Genomic DNA, 13,862 nt, shown 5'->3' with positions numbered 1-13,862 from the left:
TAACTTAATTCTAATGTATTTTCTTGAGGAGCAAGGAAGATCAGGTGTCCGTGATCACAGAAAAATTTCCCTACAGATGTCCTGCTGCACGTATGAACATCACATCTGTCATGGTATCAATCCAGGAAATAACTGAAAAGTCCTGCTCTGCAGAGAGGATCACAATTTATAGTTAGTTATTATCAGAGTGTGTATTTGTGTGTATAAAGCATATTTATTTAGAAAGGATAAATAAATTGCAATATACGAAGGTACTTTAAAAAGTTCATGGAAAAAACAGAATTCAAAGGAAAGTATATTTTGGTGCCAAAAAAAAAAAAAAAACTGAAATCCTTGAATTCTTTCACAATATATGCATTTCCCTTGAACTTTTGAAGAGCCTTTGTGTGATACTGTTGCTATTAATTTAATAGCAAGCTATAATCAACTGTAAAATACTCCTAAAGGTTAAGATTAAGGTTTTTTTTTAACAAGATATAAGAATAATGCATTAAATATGCAATTTATCACCTAAGAGTACAAGAATTCCCATTTTTACACACCTTCCTGCTAGTTCCTTATCCAAGTACTTGGCAGCCAGTCTTGCTCCATAAACTTCAGCCTGGAGAACAGCTATATGTCTACGAAGGGCCTCATTCTCTTTTCTCAACAATTTAACTTCAGCTTCAAGTTGAGCTTCTTTCACTTTTTCTTTTTTGTTTGCTTCAAGCTCTCTTTCCTATTGTCAGTTTTCAAAAAATTACAGCTTAGTGAAAATACATTTAAAACTCCTTACCAATAGTTCATGTTCCTAAAAATACACAAAAGCGTAGTCTACGAGTCTAATGCAGACAGCATATTTTAAAAACTGCCACTTCATTTCATGTTTTCATAAAATGGACACAGAGGTTCGGATCTGCTTTTTTTCTTTCTTTTAACTTGTACGATAATATCTTGGAATCACTTCTTTAGAAGAAAATGCCATGGGCCATTCTCAGACTGAAGATATTAACTGAAGGAGTTTTCTTGAAGACACGTTATCACAGATTAATAGAAGTTATTTCTACAGAACGTTGAAAATGTTACTTATCTTCTAAAACTGACTTTAAAAGCTAGAAAAAAAAATAGTCTCTCTGATGGTTGTTCCCAAATCCATAATTAACTTTAATGCAACAACCCAATAAAAGCAAGTTAAAATCATTCAGTAAACTTAGAGATATATTTTATAAATAATTTATCCAGTAGTTCTCAACAAACTTACAATGCTTAAATTAGAAGAGACAGTCTAGCTTTATGGAGAACACTTTATAGTTATGGAGAATTTCTGGTAACAACTGCATTTAAGACATTTTCACATCTAAACATTTCTGTAGGTAAGCCTATCTACAGTGAAGATGATCACTAAATTGTGGTATCTGGTCATCTATCTGTATGTTCAAGTACATGTGGAACTGTTTTCTGAGGGAAATACTGGCTTGCCTTGCTTGCTGACAAATAGGATGATCATCCACTCTCTCACAAGAAGATGCCATTTGATGCTTCACAGGGTGGGTAATCCATACATGTAAGTGTATAGGTAATGTAAACTCAAGATCTTGGCTATCAAATTTTTATAAGTTCATATGTGAGAAATAATGTTTAATTTACCGTAAAAGTATAAAATACTGTCTCTCTATTCCTCTAGATCAAGGGGTATCAATGTAAATGCTTTCAGAATACAAACACAGAACAGACAGGCAGGTACAACACAAAGCTGAATGCAAAATGAAGTTACAAAACTCCTTCCCAAAGGCAGGCAAATCCAAACTGAAACACACACTGAGACTGTGTGGCCAGGCTAAACCCTTATGAGAGTGGAATAAGAGTCCTAACAGGTATCTTCAGAGTTGTTTTTGATCCAAGAAAATCACCGAAACACTTTAAACTTGCAGTTATTCTCAGTAGAAGTACATTTGTTGACTTCTGACTGACTTACAGAATCAATAAATCCTAGGAAAATATGGCATACTTATGCATAATACGGATAATGTTCACTACATCGCCATGTCCGTTTTATGATATCCAAAATCTAAAAATTCTTTCTTTGAAGGAAACAGCAAATGGTAATTTTTCTATTGCATATGCACTTACTATTTTAAGTAATTATTTCCCTTTTTATTCTGGATATTCAGAAGCTAAGAAACAAATTTAAGCAAATCTTTAGCTAGTCTTGAGAAATATTTTGGTATTAATTTAACTGTCTGCTCCAGTTTACTGATTAAATCAATACCAAAAAATGATGCATTCAAATACAAAACAGTTAGTATCATGATCTTAATAAATATGTATTTTAAATATATAAACACACAAGCTAAAACCAATGTGTACTACCAAATGCAGGATATGTTTATCACTTCTTTGACTAAAAATATTTGTATAGGGGCTGGCGCTGTGGGTAAAGCTGCCACCTGTGGTGGCAGCATCCTCTAGGAGTGCTGGTTCAAATTCCGGCTGCTCCACTAACAATCCAGCTCTCTTCTATAGCCTGAGAAAGCAGTGGAAGATGGCCCAAGTCCTTGGGCCCCTGCACCCACATGGGAGACCCAGAAGAAGCTCCTGGCTTCAGATAGGCACAGCTCTGGCCGTTGCAGCCATCTGGGGAGTGAACCAGCGGATGGAAGACCTCTCTCCTTGCCTCTGCCTCTCTGTAACTCTGCCTTTCAAATAAATACATAAATCTTTGAAAACACAAGGAAGATTAACAGGGTTTTTTGATGTATTTTTTTAAATAAAATATAACCATTAGAACACAATTTCTTTTTTTTTTTTTTTTTTTTTTTTTGACAGGCAGAGTGGACAGTGAGAGAGAGAGACAGAGAGAAAGGTCTTCCTTTGCCGTTGGTTCACCCTCCAATGGCCACCGCGGCCGGCACGCTGCGGCTGGCGCACCGCGCTGATCCGATGGCAGGAGCCAGGAGCCAGGTGCTTTTCCTGGTCTCCCATGGGGTGCAGGGCCCAAGCACCTGGGCCATCCTCCACTGCACTCCCTGGCCACAGCAGAGGGCTGGCCTGGAAGAGGGGCAACCGGGACAGAATCCGGCACCCCAACCAGGACTAGAACCCGGTGTGCCGGCGCCGCTAGGCGGAGGATTAGCCTAGTGAGCAGCGGCGCTGGCTAGAACACAATTTCTAGATTTTCTTAAAAATGTGGAATCTTTTCTCTGTTATTCAGGGGCTTTCAGGATCTTTTTTTTTTTATATATTCCAAAGTAGTTTTAAGTTTATAAAGCAAAACTTGTGAAGTAGTATGAATATTTCCCATATATCCCACACCCAGCTTCACCTATTACTAACATTTCATGTTAGTGTACTTGTCAACAGTGAACCACACTCAGTTTCCACCAATTTTTTTTAAAGATTTATTTATTTAATTGAAAGCCAAAAATAAGAGACAGAGGCAGAGAGAGAGAGAGAGAGAGAGAGAGAGAGAGAGGTCTTCCATCTGTTGATTCACTCCCCAGATGGCTGCAATGGCCGGAGCTATGCCGACCTGAAGCCAGGAGCCAGGAGCTTCTTCTGGGTCTCCCATGTGGGTGCAGGGGCCCAAGGAGTTGGGCCATCTTCCACTGCTTCCACAGGCCATAACAGAGAGCGGGATCGGAACCGTGGAGCAGCTGGGACTTGGATTGGCCCCCATATGAGATGCCAGTACTGCAGGCGGCCACCTGCACACCAGTACAGCACCAGCCCCCCACCCATTTTTTTTTTCAAAGATGTATTTATTTACTTAAAAGGCAGAGTTACAGAGACAAAGAGAGACAGAGATCTTCCATCTGCTGGGTCACACCCCAAAAGGCTGCAGCTGGGGCTTGACCAGGCCAATTGCAGGAGCCTGAATCTCCATCCAGGTCTCTCATGTGAGTGGCCAAGCACTGAGGCCATTTCTGATGCTCTCCCAGGGGAATTAGCAAGTAACTACATAAGAAATGGAGCAGCCAAGATTTGAACTGGCACTCATATGGGATGCCATCATTGCAGGCAGTGGCTTAACCTGCTATGCCACAACACTGGTCCCTTCACTTATTTTTTTTTTAATCCAAACTCCATCTTTTAGATATTGTTTTTAAAGGTCATGTAAAGCTAATAATCTAGAATCCTCCTCTTATAGCAACTTTGGAATTAAAATCTAATTTGGGGTTGGTGCTGTGACATAGTAGCTTAAGCCTCTACCTGTAGGGCCAGCATCCTATATGGGTGCCAGTTTGAGTCCCGGGTGTTCCACTTCCTATCCAACTCCCTGTTGATGGCCTGGGAAAGCAGTGGAAAATGGCCCAAGTCCTTGGGTCTCTGCACCTGTGTGGGAGACCCAGAAGAAGCTCCTGGCTCCTGGCTTTGGATTGGCCCAGCTCCAGCTGTTGCAGCCATCTGGGGAGTGAACCAGAGGATATTGAGACCTCTCTCTGTGTCTCTCCCTTTCTGCAATTCTGCTTCTCAAATAATTCTTTTTTAAAAAATCTAATTAATTTCAAAATCAGCTTCCTAAAAGGGAGGTATCAGCTCCTAAAGAAACCACAGTTTGGATAACATTAACAAAAAAGTATTTTTTAATGATGTTTCCTGAGGATGGTGCCATTTCAGAAAAAGCATTCCCAGAAGACCAACATTTCTTTGCTTTATGGGCCAAAGAGATTTTGAGGATTATTCCCTTTCAGTTTCTTTAATGAGCTATTTATAGTAATGAAATCTGCTAAATAGATTATGTTACAACTTTATTTTAATGATTCAAACCCCTAAATAATCTGACAAAGTCTTGATCTTGAAATTAACAGATGTAAGCAAGAATAGGATTAAGAGAAGTTAATCACTTCCATATTTACAAATACAATATTTTTGTTTCTTTTTAATCTGTTTGTGATTAGGTAACAACCAAGAAGTTCATTTTGTATTTAGGTATTCAATGTGTATCTTCATAACAACTGAAACCCTGAGACAAATTGGAACCTGGTAAGGACAGAGAGGTGGGAAAAATATTAAGAACTTATAAGTAGCTATTTTCTAAAATAATTTCTGGTAAAGCATTTCAAAGTTCAGTTGTTTTAAATGACTGCACAATTATTTTCAAGACTTGAAAAATTGAAATACATGCAGTAGATGAAGAAACCAACATGCACATTCTTTTTCTGGGAATACATTCAAATAGGAAATTAAGAGGGTTAAAAACTAGATTTGTTCATTATAGCTTTAATGGCTGTAAGTATTACTCTTGACAAGTCGAATCTGAACAAAATACAAGGCTCAGAATGTGAGAAATTGAAGAATTCTGAAAATAATGGCTATAAAGCACAAACAAAAGAAAAATTATAAACAACATGCAGTGAGAAAAGAGCAATGGGCCAGCTACCCACTGACCTTTTCACTAAAAAATTTTCATCATTAACATGATTTTCCAATATACACAGTGACAACATGTAATTTGCAAAAATAAAACACTAAGAACACTTCAGCATGACATATTAAAGCAAAACAGAAATGACATACTTACCAGCTCCTCCACAGAGGGGACAGACTTAAGATATAAGAAAAAAGTTTTATAGTTAGAAAATCATCAAACAAATTTATCTAGTGGTATAATCATGACAAAGAAAATTCCAATATGTTGAAACAGATTTGGAAAAAATTCACTAGAAAAAATGTTTGCAAATATGTAAACAACAGTAATTATATAGCATTGGGTTAAAAATTTTTGTTTTATCAAATTAGTTCTTATAATTGGTTCATTGCTCTTTCTATTCTAGTATCTGATTTCAAATCTAATATTAAAACCTCAGGAAAATTATTTTCTTGTGAGAATGTGGATTGTTTCTTAGTTTTCACATCAAATATCTCAAGGAAGCAAATATGATCTCTTATTTCAATTAAATAAAACGCTATTAAACATAGGTTCACAGAAGTTCAAAATTCAAGAGGACTTTAGGAAAATGAGAATGTTCATTCTAATAAATGATAACATGTTAGTACTAGAAAGTAATCAATGAAATGAATTGAAAACAAGTAAAATTCAAAAATATATTACTGCTATCACCTCAACATCATTTTCATACGCTGCCTCTCCCAAGCTGTATGTGTCTTCATTGCTGTGTCCCCACAGCATTAACAGAATGTCTGGCACACGGTACATACTCAATACACAGGAGACTGAATTGAAATGAGGCTAAATTTTTTTTCTGTTTAAACAATCTACACTGATTAATAGTATTAAAGTTAGATAATGAAACAATAATACAGATGTCATGAAGTGTTCAGTGGCAGAGAAAATGCTTATACTAAGAGTAAAAGAGTAAAAGAATGTGTTACTAGTTGGCATCCAGTTTTATTTTGTGCTTCCTTCTCATTAACAAAACTGTGATTTTACTGGAGGTAGCCACATGACCAACTCAGAAAACTGACATGCAGTTTTTGATAGCCAGTAAGATGCTGGCAGAAATGACTGAGGAGGATTTCATGAAAAGCCCTTTAAGGAAGGCTAACGCAGCTGAGAAGCATCTTTTTGCCCTTTCCTTAGATTCATCCCCTTCCTGTACGGAATGCAGACATTACAAAGCCTGAAGATGGAAACCAGGAGCTAAAAATGGCACAGCACAATGACAGAAGGAACCTGGCTCACTGATACCTATGGAGCTGCCTTATTAGCTCTGCACTGCCTGCCTCAGAGAATCTGCCTCTGAGAGAAAGGCAATTCCCACTCAAAAATAATCTCCATGTTATTCCAGATTTCTGTTCTATATAGCTGAATTTAATCCTGATATAATAGGATAAAAATTGTCTTTTAATCACAAATACCTTTTAGATACATTTATACTCATATATACATTTTAAGTAGGAAAAATTATCTTGATTAGCAGCTGGTTATTGATATTATCACAGATTATCTCTTGCTGATAAGATTATGAGTAAACTTTTCCTGTATTTTCTGAATTTCCCACAATGAGCACAGGTAATACTTTATAAGTTAAAAACCTCATTAAAAATTGTCCTCTCTCCACCCTCTAAAATACACATAAATACATCATGTCACTCTTTAAATTACTTACCAATTTTGCCTTAATGGTACCAGAGTCAACACTTTGACCAGTTTTAGCATGAAGCTGAAGCTGAATAGAGTGCAGCTGTAAAAGCTGATCATGGACTTCTTTCTCCAATACAACTTTCTCCGCTTGGGTCTCTGTCAGTTCAGATTTCAGATCCACCAATTGTGCCTTATAAAACAACAATAAAAACATTAAGTATACTTTTCTTTATTTTTACTCTATTATTACCCAAGAATGACAAAAGACTATTTTTGAAATGAATGCATGACACCAGAGGGCTATAATCTGACAAAGATACAGGACCTCCATCTAAATGGATAGTCAATACAAGTGAAACAGCTGAGTAGCAAGAAAACTCTACTATAAAGAGTATCTTCTAATAACATGAATGTTACTTCTATTTTTTTTTTTTTTTTTTTGACAGGCAGAGTGGACAGTGAGAGAGAGAGAGAGACAGAGAGAAAGGTCTTCCTTCCGTTGGTTCACCACCTAATGGCCGCTGCAGCCAGCGCACTGCACTGATCCGAAGCCAGGAGGCAGGTGCTTCTCCTGGTCTCCCATGTGGGTTTTGGGCCCTCCACTGTCTTCCCGGGCCACAGCAGAGAGCTGGACTGGAAGAGGAGCAACTGGGACAGAATCCGGCGCCCTGACCGGGGCTAGAACCTGGTGCACCGGCGCCGCAGGCAGAGGATTAGTCTATTGAGCCGCGGTGCTGGCCGTTACTTCTATTTTACTTGGCTTACTTTAAGAAATCTTTATCTACAAAGTTGATGAAAATATCCACATAATGGAATGCTTCATTATCCTTACAGATAATGTGTTATGGTGGTCCAGCAACATCAACAATACATTGAGGGAGGGGCCAAAAGTGGTATTCTGTCTTCTACTCACGGACTACTAGCCCAAATCAATTTAACTGCTATCTTGTGAAGTTATTTCAAGGGCTAAAACATCAGTTACTGAGATTACAGTAAGCCAAAATATCAGTGTTCATTGTAAGTTTTCAGTTATAGTACAACAAAAACAACTCATTAGGATCAGTTGCCCATTTGATGCAGTTTTTTTTTTTTTTTTTTTTTGACAGGCAGAGTGGACAGTGAGAGAGAGAGACAGAGAGAAAGGTCTTCCTTTGCCCTTGGTTCACCCTCCAATGGCCGCCGTGGCTGGCGCACCGCGCTGATCCGATGGCAGGAGCCAGGTACTTATCCTGGTCTCCCATGGGGTGCAGGGCCCAAGCACTTGGGCCATCCTCCACTGCACTCCCGGGCCATAGCAGAGAGCTGGCCTGGAAGAGGGGCACCGGGACTAGAACCCGGTGTGCCGGCGCCGCAAGGCGGAGGATTAGCCTAGTGAGCTGCGGCACCGGCCTGATGCAAAGTTTTAAACTTTTTTTTTTTTTTTTTTTTTTTTGACAGGCAGAGTTAGACAGTGAGAGAGAAAGAGAGAGAAAGGTCTTCCTTCCATTGGTTCACCCCCAAAATGGCCGCTATGGCCAGCGCACTGCGCCGATCCAATGCCAGGAGCCAGGTGCTTCCTTCTGGTCTCCCATGCGGGTGCAGGGCCCAAACACTTGGGCCATCCTCCACTGTATTCCTGGGTCACAGCAGAGAGCTGGACTGGAAGAGGAGCAACCGGGACAGAATCCGGCACCCCAACTGGGACTAGAACCCAGAGTGCCGGCGCCGCAGGTGGAGGATTAGCCTAGTGAGCTGTGGCGCCGGCCAAAGTTTTTTTTTTTTTTAAACAGCTTCCAGGTCCTTTAAAAAGTTTACTTATTCATTTTTGTTTATTTGCAAGGTAGAGCAATAGAGAGAAAGAAACTTTCATTTGCTGGTTTACTCCCCACATGCCCCAAACAGCTATGGCTGTGCCAGGCCAAATCTTGGAGCCAGCAGCCCCATCTGGGTCTTCCATGTGGGTGTCAGGAATCCAACTACTTGAACCACCACCTGCTGCCTGCCAAGGTATAAGCAGCAGAAGGTGGCCCAAGTACTTGGGCCCCTGCCACCCACATGGGAGGCCTGGATGAAGCTCCTGGCTCCTGGCTTTGACCTTGTGCAATGCTGGCTATTGTGGTCATCTGTGGAGTGAACCAGTGGTTGAAAGATCTCTCTCTTTCTCTCTCTCTTTAAGATTCTCAAGTTTAGAGAATAGTGAAATCACTAATGAAAATACTAAGACTAGGATGGTAGTTTATGTAAACATGAAGGAGAAAGAAAGAACTGGGTTTAGGGATTACACATTCTGATTTTTCTGTCAACCATAAAGAATCATAATATAATCAACTGAAACTATCCTACAGAGTACTGGAAATAAAGAAACAAGTGAAAAGTCGGGACTTGGAGCACACAGATGGGAATTTATATATTAAAATTAAGTGATAGGGAAAACAATGCCAAGGACTGAGCCTTGGGATAGCCAAAAGAGGTAGATATTCAAAGAGGTAGAAGAAAAGAGGTGGCATTCTACAAACCGGCCCCAAATGTTGCATAATATAAATATCATGCTGTATCTTGCCTTTTTTTACTCCCTGGAGATAATTTCCTATGAGCAAATCCTCTTTTTTAATAACTTTTTTATTCATGTATAAACTTACATCAGAAAATTATACCTGTAATGAACTACAGAAAATAAGTATGTCCTTTTACCGGCAATATTAAAAAAAAAAAAAATAGGGCAGTACTAGCAGCCTCAGTGTGTACCTGAGCACACATCTCTGTGTATTCCTCTGAGGGGGTACCACAGAGTGTGTCCCTGTGTATACCTATTAGGGTGTACATCAGACCCTCCATGTAACCACCTCTCAATCAGTACTTCCATCTTCATCCACAAAGATAACCATGAGAATAATATCATGACTTCTAATACCACAGCTTTGTCTTTTTTGAAAGTTATATATTCAAAAAACAGTATGCATTATAGCTTTTACTTCAAAGGTATGTTTATGAGATTCATCCAAGTTATTTTGTATAGCTGCACTGCACTTCACTGATGTTCAATGCTACATGGTATTCATTAAATTAATATTCCAAATTTTATCAACTGCATTCTACTTTTGAGGAGCTTTTTTACTATTAAAATGATATTGTTCCTAACCAACCTTTTTCTTAAAAAAAAAAAATTAAGTATTCCAAAGGCAGAGTGACAAATAGAGAGGGAAAAAGGAGGAGAGAGAGATATAGAGGGGTGCCTTCCATCCACTTGTTCACTCCCCATATGGCTGCAATGTCCAGGGCTAGGTCAGGTGAAAGCCAGGAGCCAGGCACTCCATCCAAGTCTCCCATGTGGGTGGCAGTACTTGGGCCATCACCCACTGCTTTCCCAGGCACAACAGCAGGGAGCTGATCAGAAGCAGAGTAGCCAGGACTCAACCAGCTCTCCAATATGGTGTCACAAACTGCAGCTTATCCTGCTGTACCACATCCTGGGCCCTGAACCTATCTTTTGATGCATACTGAATACATTTCTCTTGAGCATACATCTAATTGGGACTTCTGCATTACAGATCATATATATGTTAAACTTCAACAGAAAAAGCCACATAGTGTTTAAGTGATTGCAGCAAGTGACAAGCTTACCATATTACAAGAGTATGATGGCGTCATATTCTTGTAGTCACTTGGCGTTGTTAGTCTTTTGAAATTCAGCCATTTTAGTAAGGATGTAGTAGCATTTGTGGTGGTTTTAATGAAATCTTCTTGATTGCTAATGAAGTTAGTCCCTTTTTACATGTGTATTGACCATTTGCATAAATCTCTCTCACACCTATTTTTCTATATACTTGTCATATTTTTTCTTATTGGTATGTAACAGTTTTTTGCTATACACACACACACACACACACACACACACACTGAACTTTACTGGGTAGGAGTTACAAGTATTTCTCCCATTCTGTTGAAACTTCTCACTTTATTAAGGATGCCTTTTGATGAACCACATCTGTAACTTTAATGTACTTCAGTACATCAATAATTTCATTCCCTACATTAAATGGTTTGTGGCTTGAATTCTACCTTACCTCGTAGTAAGTTTGCAACCCATTTTCATTTTCTTCACCTGTATCTGGATAATTTAATTTGGTTCTTTATTTTTTACCCATCACTGTGTTTTTCATGTTGGGTTTGTATACAGCACACACTTGTAAAGTCTTCACTGTTCTCTTTGCTGGATTTAAACATATGTGTTTTATGGTCAGCACTGTGATGCAGCGGGTTCATATTCCAACTACTCAGCTTCTGATCCAGCTTTCTGCTAATGTACCTAGGAAGGCAGTGGAATGTTTGGGCCAGTGCCAGGCACATGGACAGCCAGGATGGAGTCCCTGGCTCCTGGCTCCTGGCTTCAGCCTGGCCCATACCTGGCTGTTGAGGCCATCTGAGTAAACCAGTGGATCAAGGTAACTAGTTTGCTTGCTCTCTCTCTCTGTCTGCCTTTCAATAAATAAAAAAGTATCCTTTAATAAGTAAATAAATATCAATTTTAGTATTCTGGAAACTCTGTATCTTTGTTCCAATGATGATTGCTACATAGTCTCCTAATGTGTTCTTTAGTTTGTTTAAGGTACTCTTCCTTCTATAAGTAGTCAGAAATTAGCCAGTAACACCTCCCTTCCCCCACTCTTCTCTATGATAGCATTTAATAAAGTATTATCTTTCTATTACAATCTAATACTGTGAGCAATCACCAAAATAATACACTTTTAAAATACTCTCTTCTCCCATTGGGAGTTGCACTATATTTATACTGCACTGCAGAGCATAAAGCATGTAACATTCAAACTATTCTTCTATCCTTAACTCCAATAGTCTTAGTTCCACTATTACATATATATCATGCCTACTACCAGACTTTTTACCAAAGCTGCTCCTGTAATTCACTTCATTCTCTAGTCTACCAGGTTCCTAAGAAGGACCTCACAATATTCCCTGAGATACGACTGGTTCACAGTTACTTATTTATAGTCTATAAATCAATTTGCCTAGATAGGAAATCTCTGGCTCCCATTTTCTCTACTCGAGTATTTGAGGTATGCTGTCCCTGTGGCTTCAGGTATGAAATGTGGCTCTTGAGAAGCTCAACAAGTGACTCAGGCTTTTGTCTGTGCTCTTAAAGTTCTCTTTGCCTTATATTTGAAACTTAATATTTTACTAAAATATATCTCAGTGTTAATCATTCTAGGTTCATATGTGCCCTTTCAATATGGAGATTCAATCTTGGGTTACTTCAGGAATGCTTTAGGACAGTCTCCTTTAAAAGAGTGAATTAGTAATTTTTTTCTATTTAAGGTGAAATTCAAAACATCATTTTAAAGTGAACTCAGTGACATTACATTCACAATGTTTGCAACCATCATCTGCCTCTATTTCCAAAACATTTTCATCATTCCAACAGAAAGCCTTATATATGTTGAACAGTTATGACTCACTCTCTGATCCCATTTCTGGCAACTAGGAACCTACAATTGTCTCTATGAATTTACCCACTCCAGATACTTCATATACAGTATGTGACCTCTGTCTAGCTCATTTTATTTAGGATAATATCTTCAAGGTTTTCATGTCATAAAATAGATTAGTACTTCATTCCCTTTTAGGGCTAAATAATATTTCATTGTGGGTACATACTACAACTTGTTTATTCATTCATCTGTTGATGGACATTTAGCTGTTTTAGTGCATCCATTGATGGGTTTTGACTATTGTGAACAGTGAACATGTGTGTACATATACTTATTTGCTTTTCAATTCTTTTGGGAGTGGAATTACTGGGTCACATGATAATTCTATGCTTAACTTTTCTTTTTAAGATTTTATTCATTTATTTGAGGCAGAGTTACATACAGAGAGGGAGAGACAGAGAGAAAGGTCTTTCATCTGCTGGTTCACTCCTCAAATGGCCACAGTGGCCAGGAATGGGCCAGATCAAAGCCAGAAACCAAGAGCTTCCTTCAGGTCTCCTACATAGGTGGAGGGTCCCAAGCACTTGGGCCATCTTCCACTGCTTTCCCAGAACATAGCAGAGAGCTGGATCAGAAGAGGAACAGCCAGGACACAAATTGGCACCCATATGGAATGCTAGCGCTGCGACTGGAGGCTTAGCCTATTACGCCACAGTACCGGTCCTATGCTTAACTTTTTAAGGAAGCATCAAACTGCTTTCCACCATGACAAGCACTTTATATTCCCACCAGCAACCTATGAAAGTATGTTGATGAATGTTTTATATATTTGTTTCCTCTCATGTTTCTTCAGGGGCTCCAATTATACTAATATTAATCATCCTTTTTATATCTTATAATTTTCTCACAAGTTCTCTGTCTTATACATCTACTTTTATTTGCTGTACCTTGCTCTATTGCTTATTTTTTATGTTCTTTCTAGTTTAGTTTCTATTCTGAAATTATTTTTCCTAATTATTTTCACAATGTTGCAAGTATTTTATTCTTTACAGTTTTCTTATGTGAATTAATATAGTTTTATTCACAGTTGAGTAATATATTTTTTGGCCACAACGGAAGGAGCATGGTTCTATTTTTAATACATAATTCTGTACAAACAAAAAATAAAACACCACAGTAAAATACAAGATAAAAACATGGTATTTCATTTGTAATGCATGACAAAATGTTTAACATACTTAATAATAAATGGATGCTTAGAAATCATAACAGACCAAGGCTATATGAGAATATTATTATTAACTTCATTGATTTTACAAAATAGCCTACAGTTTTCATCTGCTCTGTGGCCATTTTTTTTTTTTAAATAATTAATTTGAAAAGCAGAGCAAGAGAGAGAGGGAAAGAGAGATCTA

At 38.4% G+C, this 13,862-nt stretch overlaps 1 protein-coding gene across 2 annotated transcripts in view; it reads right to left on the bottom strand.

The window, feature by feature from the left end:
* GOPC (golgi associated PDZ and coiled-coil motif containing) overlaps nt 1-13,862 on the bottom strand; it is a 47,712-nt gene that overhangs the window by 13,870 nt on the left and 19,980 nt on the right. The window contains exons 2-4 of one of the 2 annotated variants that reach the window (XM_017344849.3): nt 7,050-7,214; nt 5,501-5,524; nt 543-718 (exon numbers count right to left, since the gene is read on the bottom strand). In XM_017344849.3, coding sequence (XP_017200338.2) covers nt 543-718; nt 5,501-5,524; nt 7,050-7,214 — 365 coding nt within the window. The remainder of the gene's footprint in view (nt 1-542; nt 719-5,500; nt 5,525-7,049; nt 7,215-13,862) is intronic. The other variant, XM_051854385.2, reaches the window with a different exon arrangement.

The sequence above is a fragment of the Oryctolagus cuniculus genome, chromosome 5 (genome assembly GCF_964237555.1).
Source record: "Oryctolagus cuniculus chromosome 5, mOryCun1.1, whole genome shotgun sequence".
NCBI lineage: Eukaryota > Metazoa > Chordata > Mammalia > Lagomorpha > Leporidae > Oryctolagus > Oryctolagus cuniculus.
This window is presented reverse-complemented; position numbering and strand designations above follow the sequence as displayed.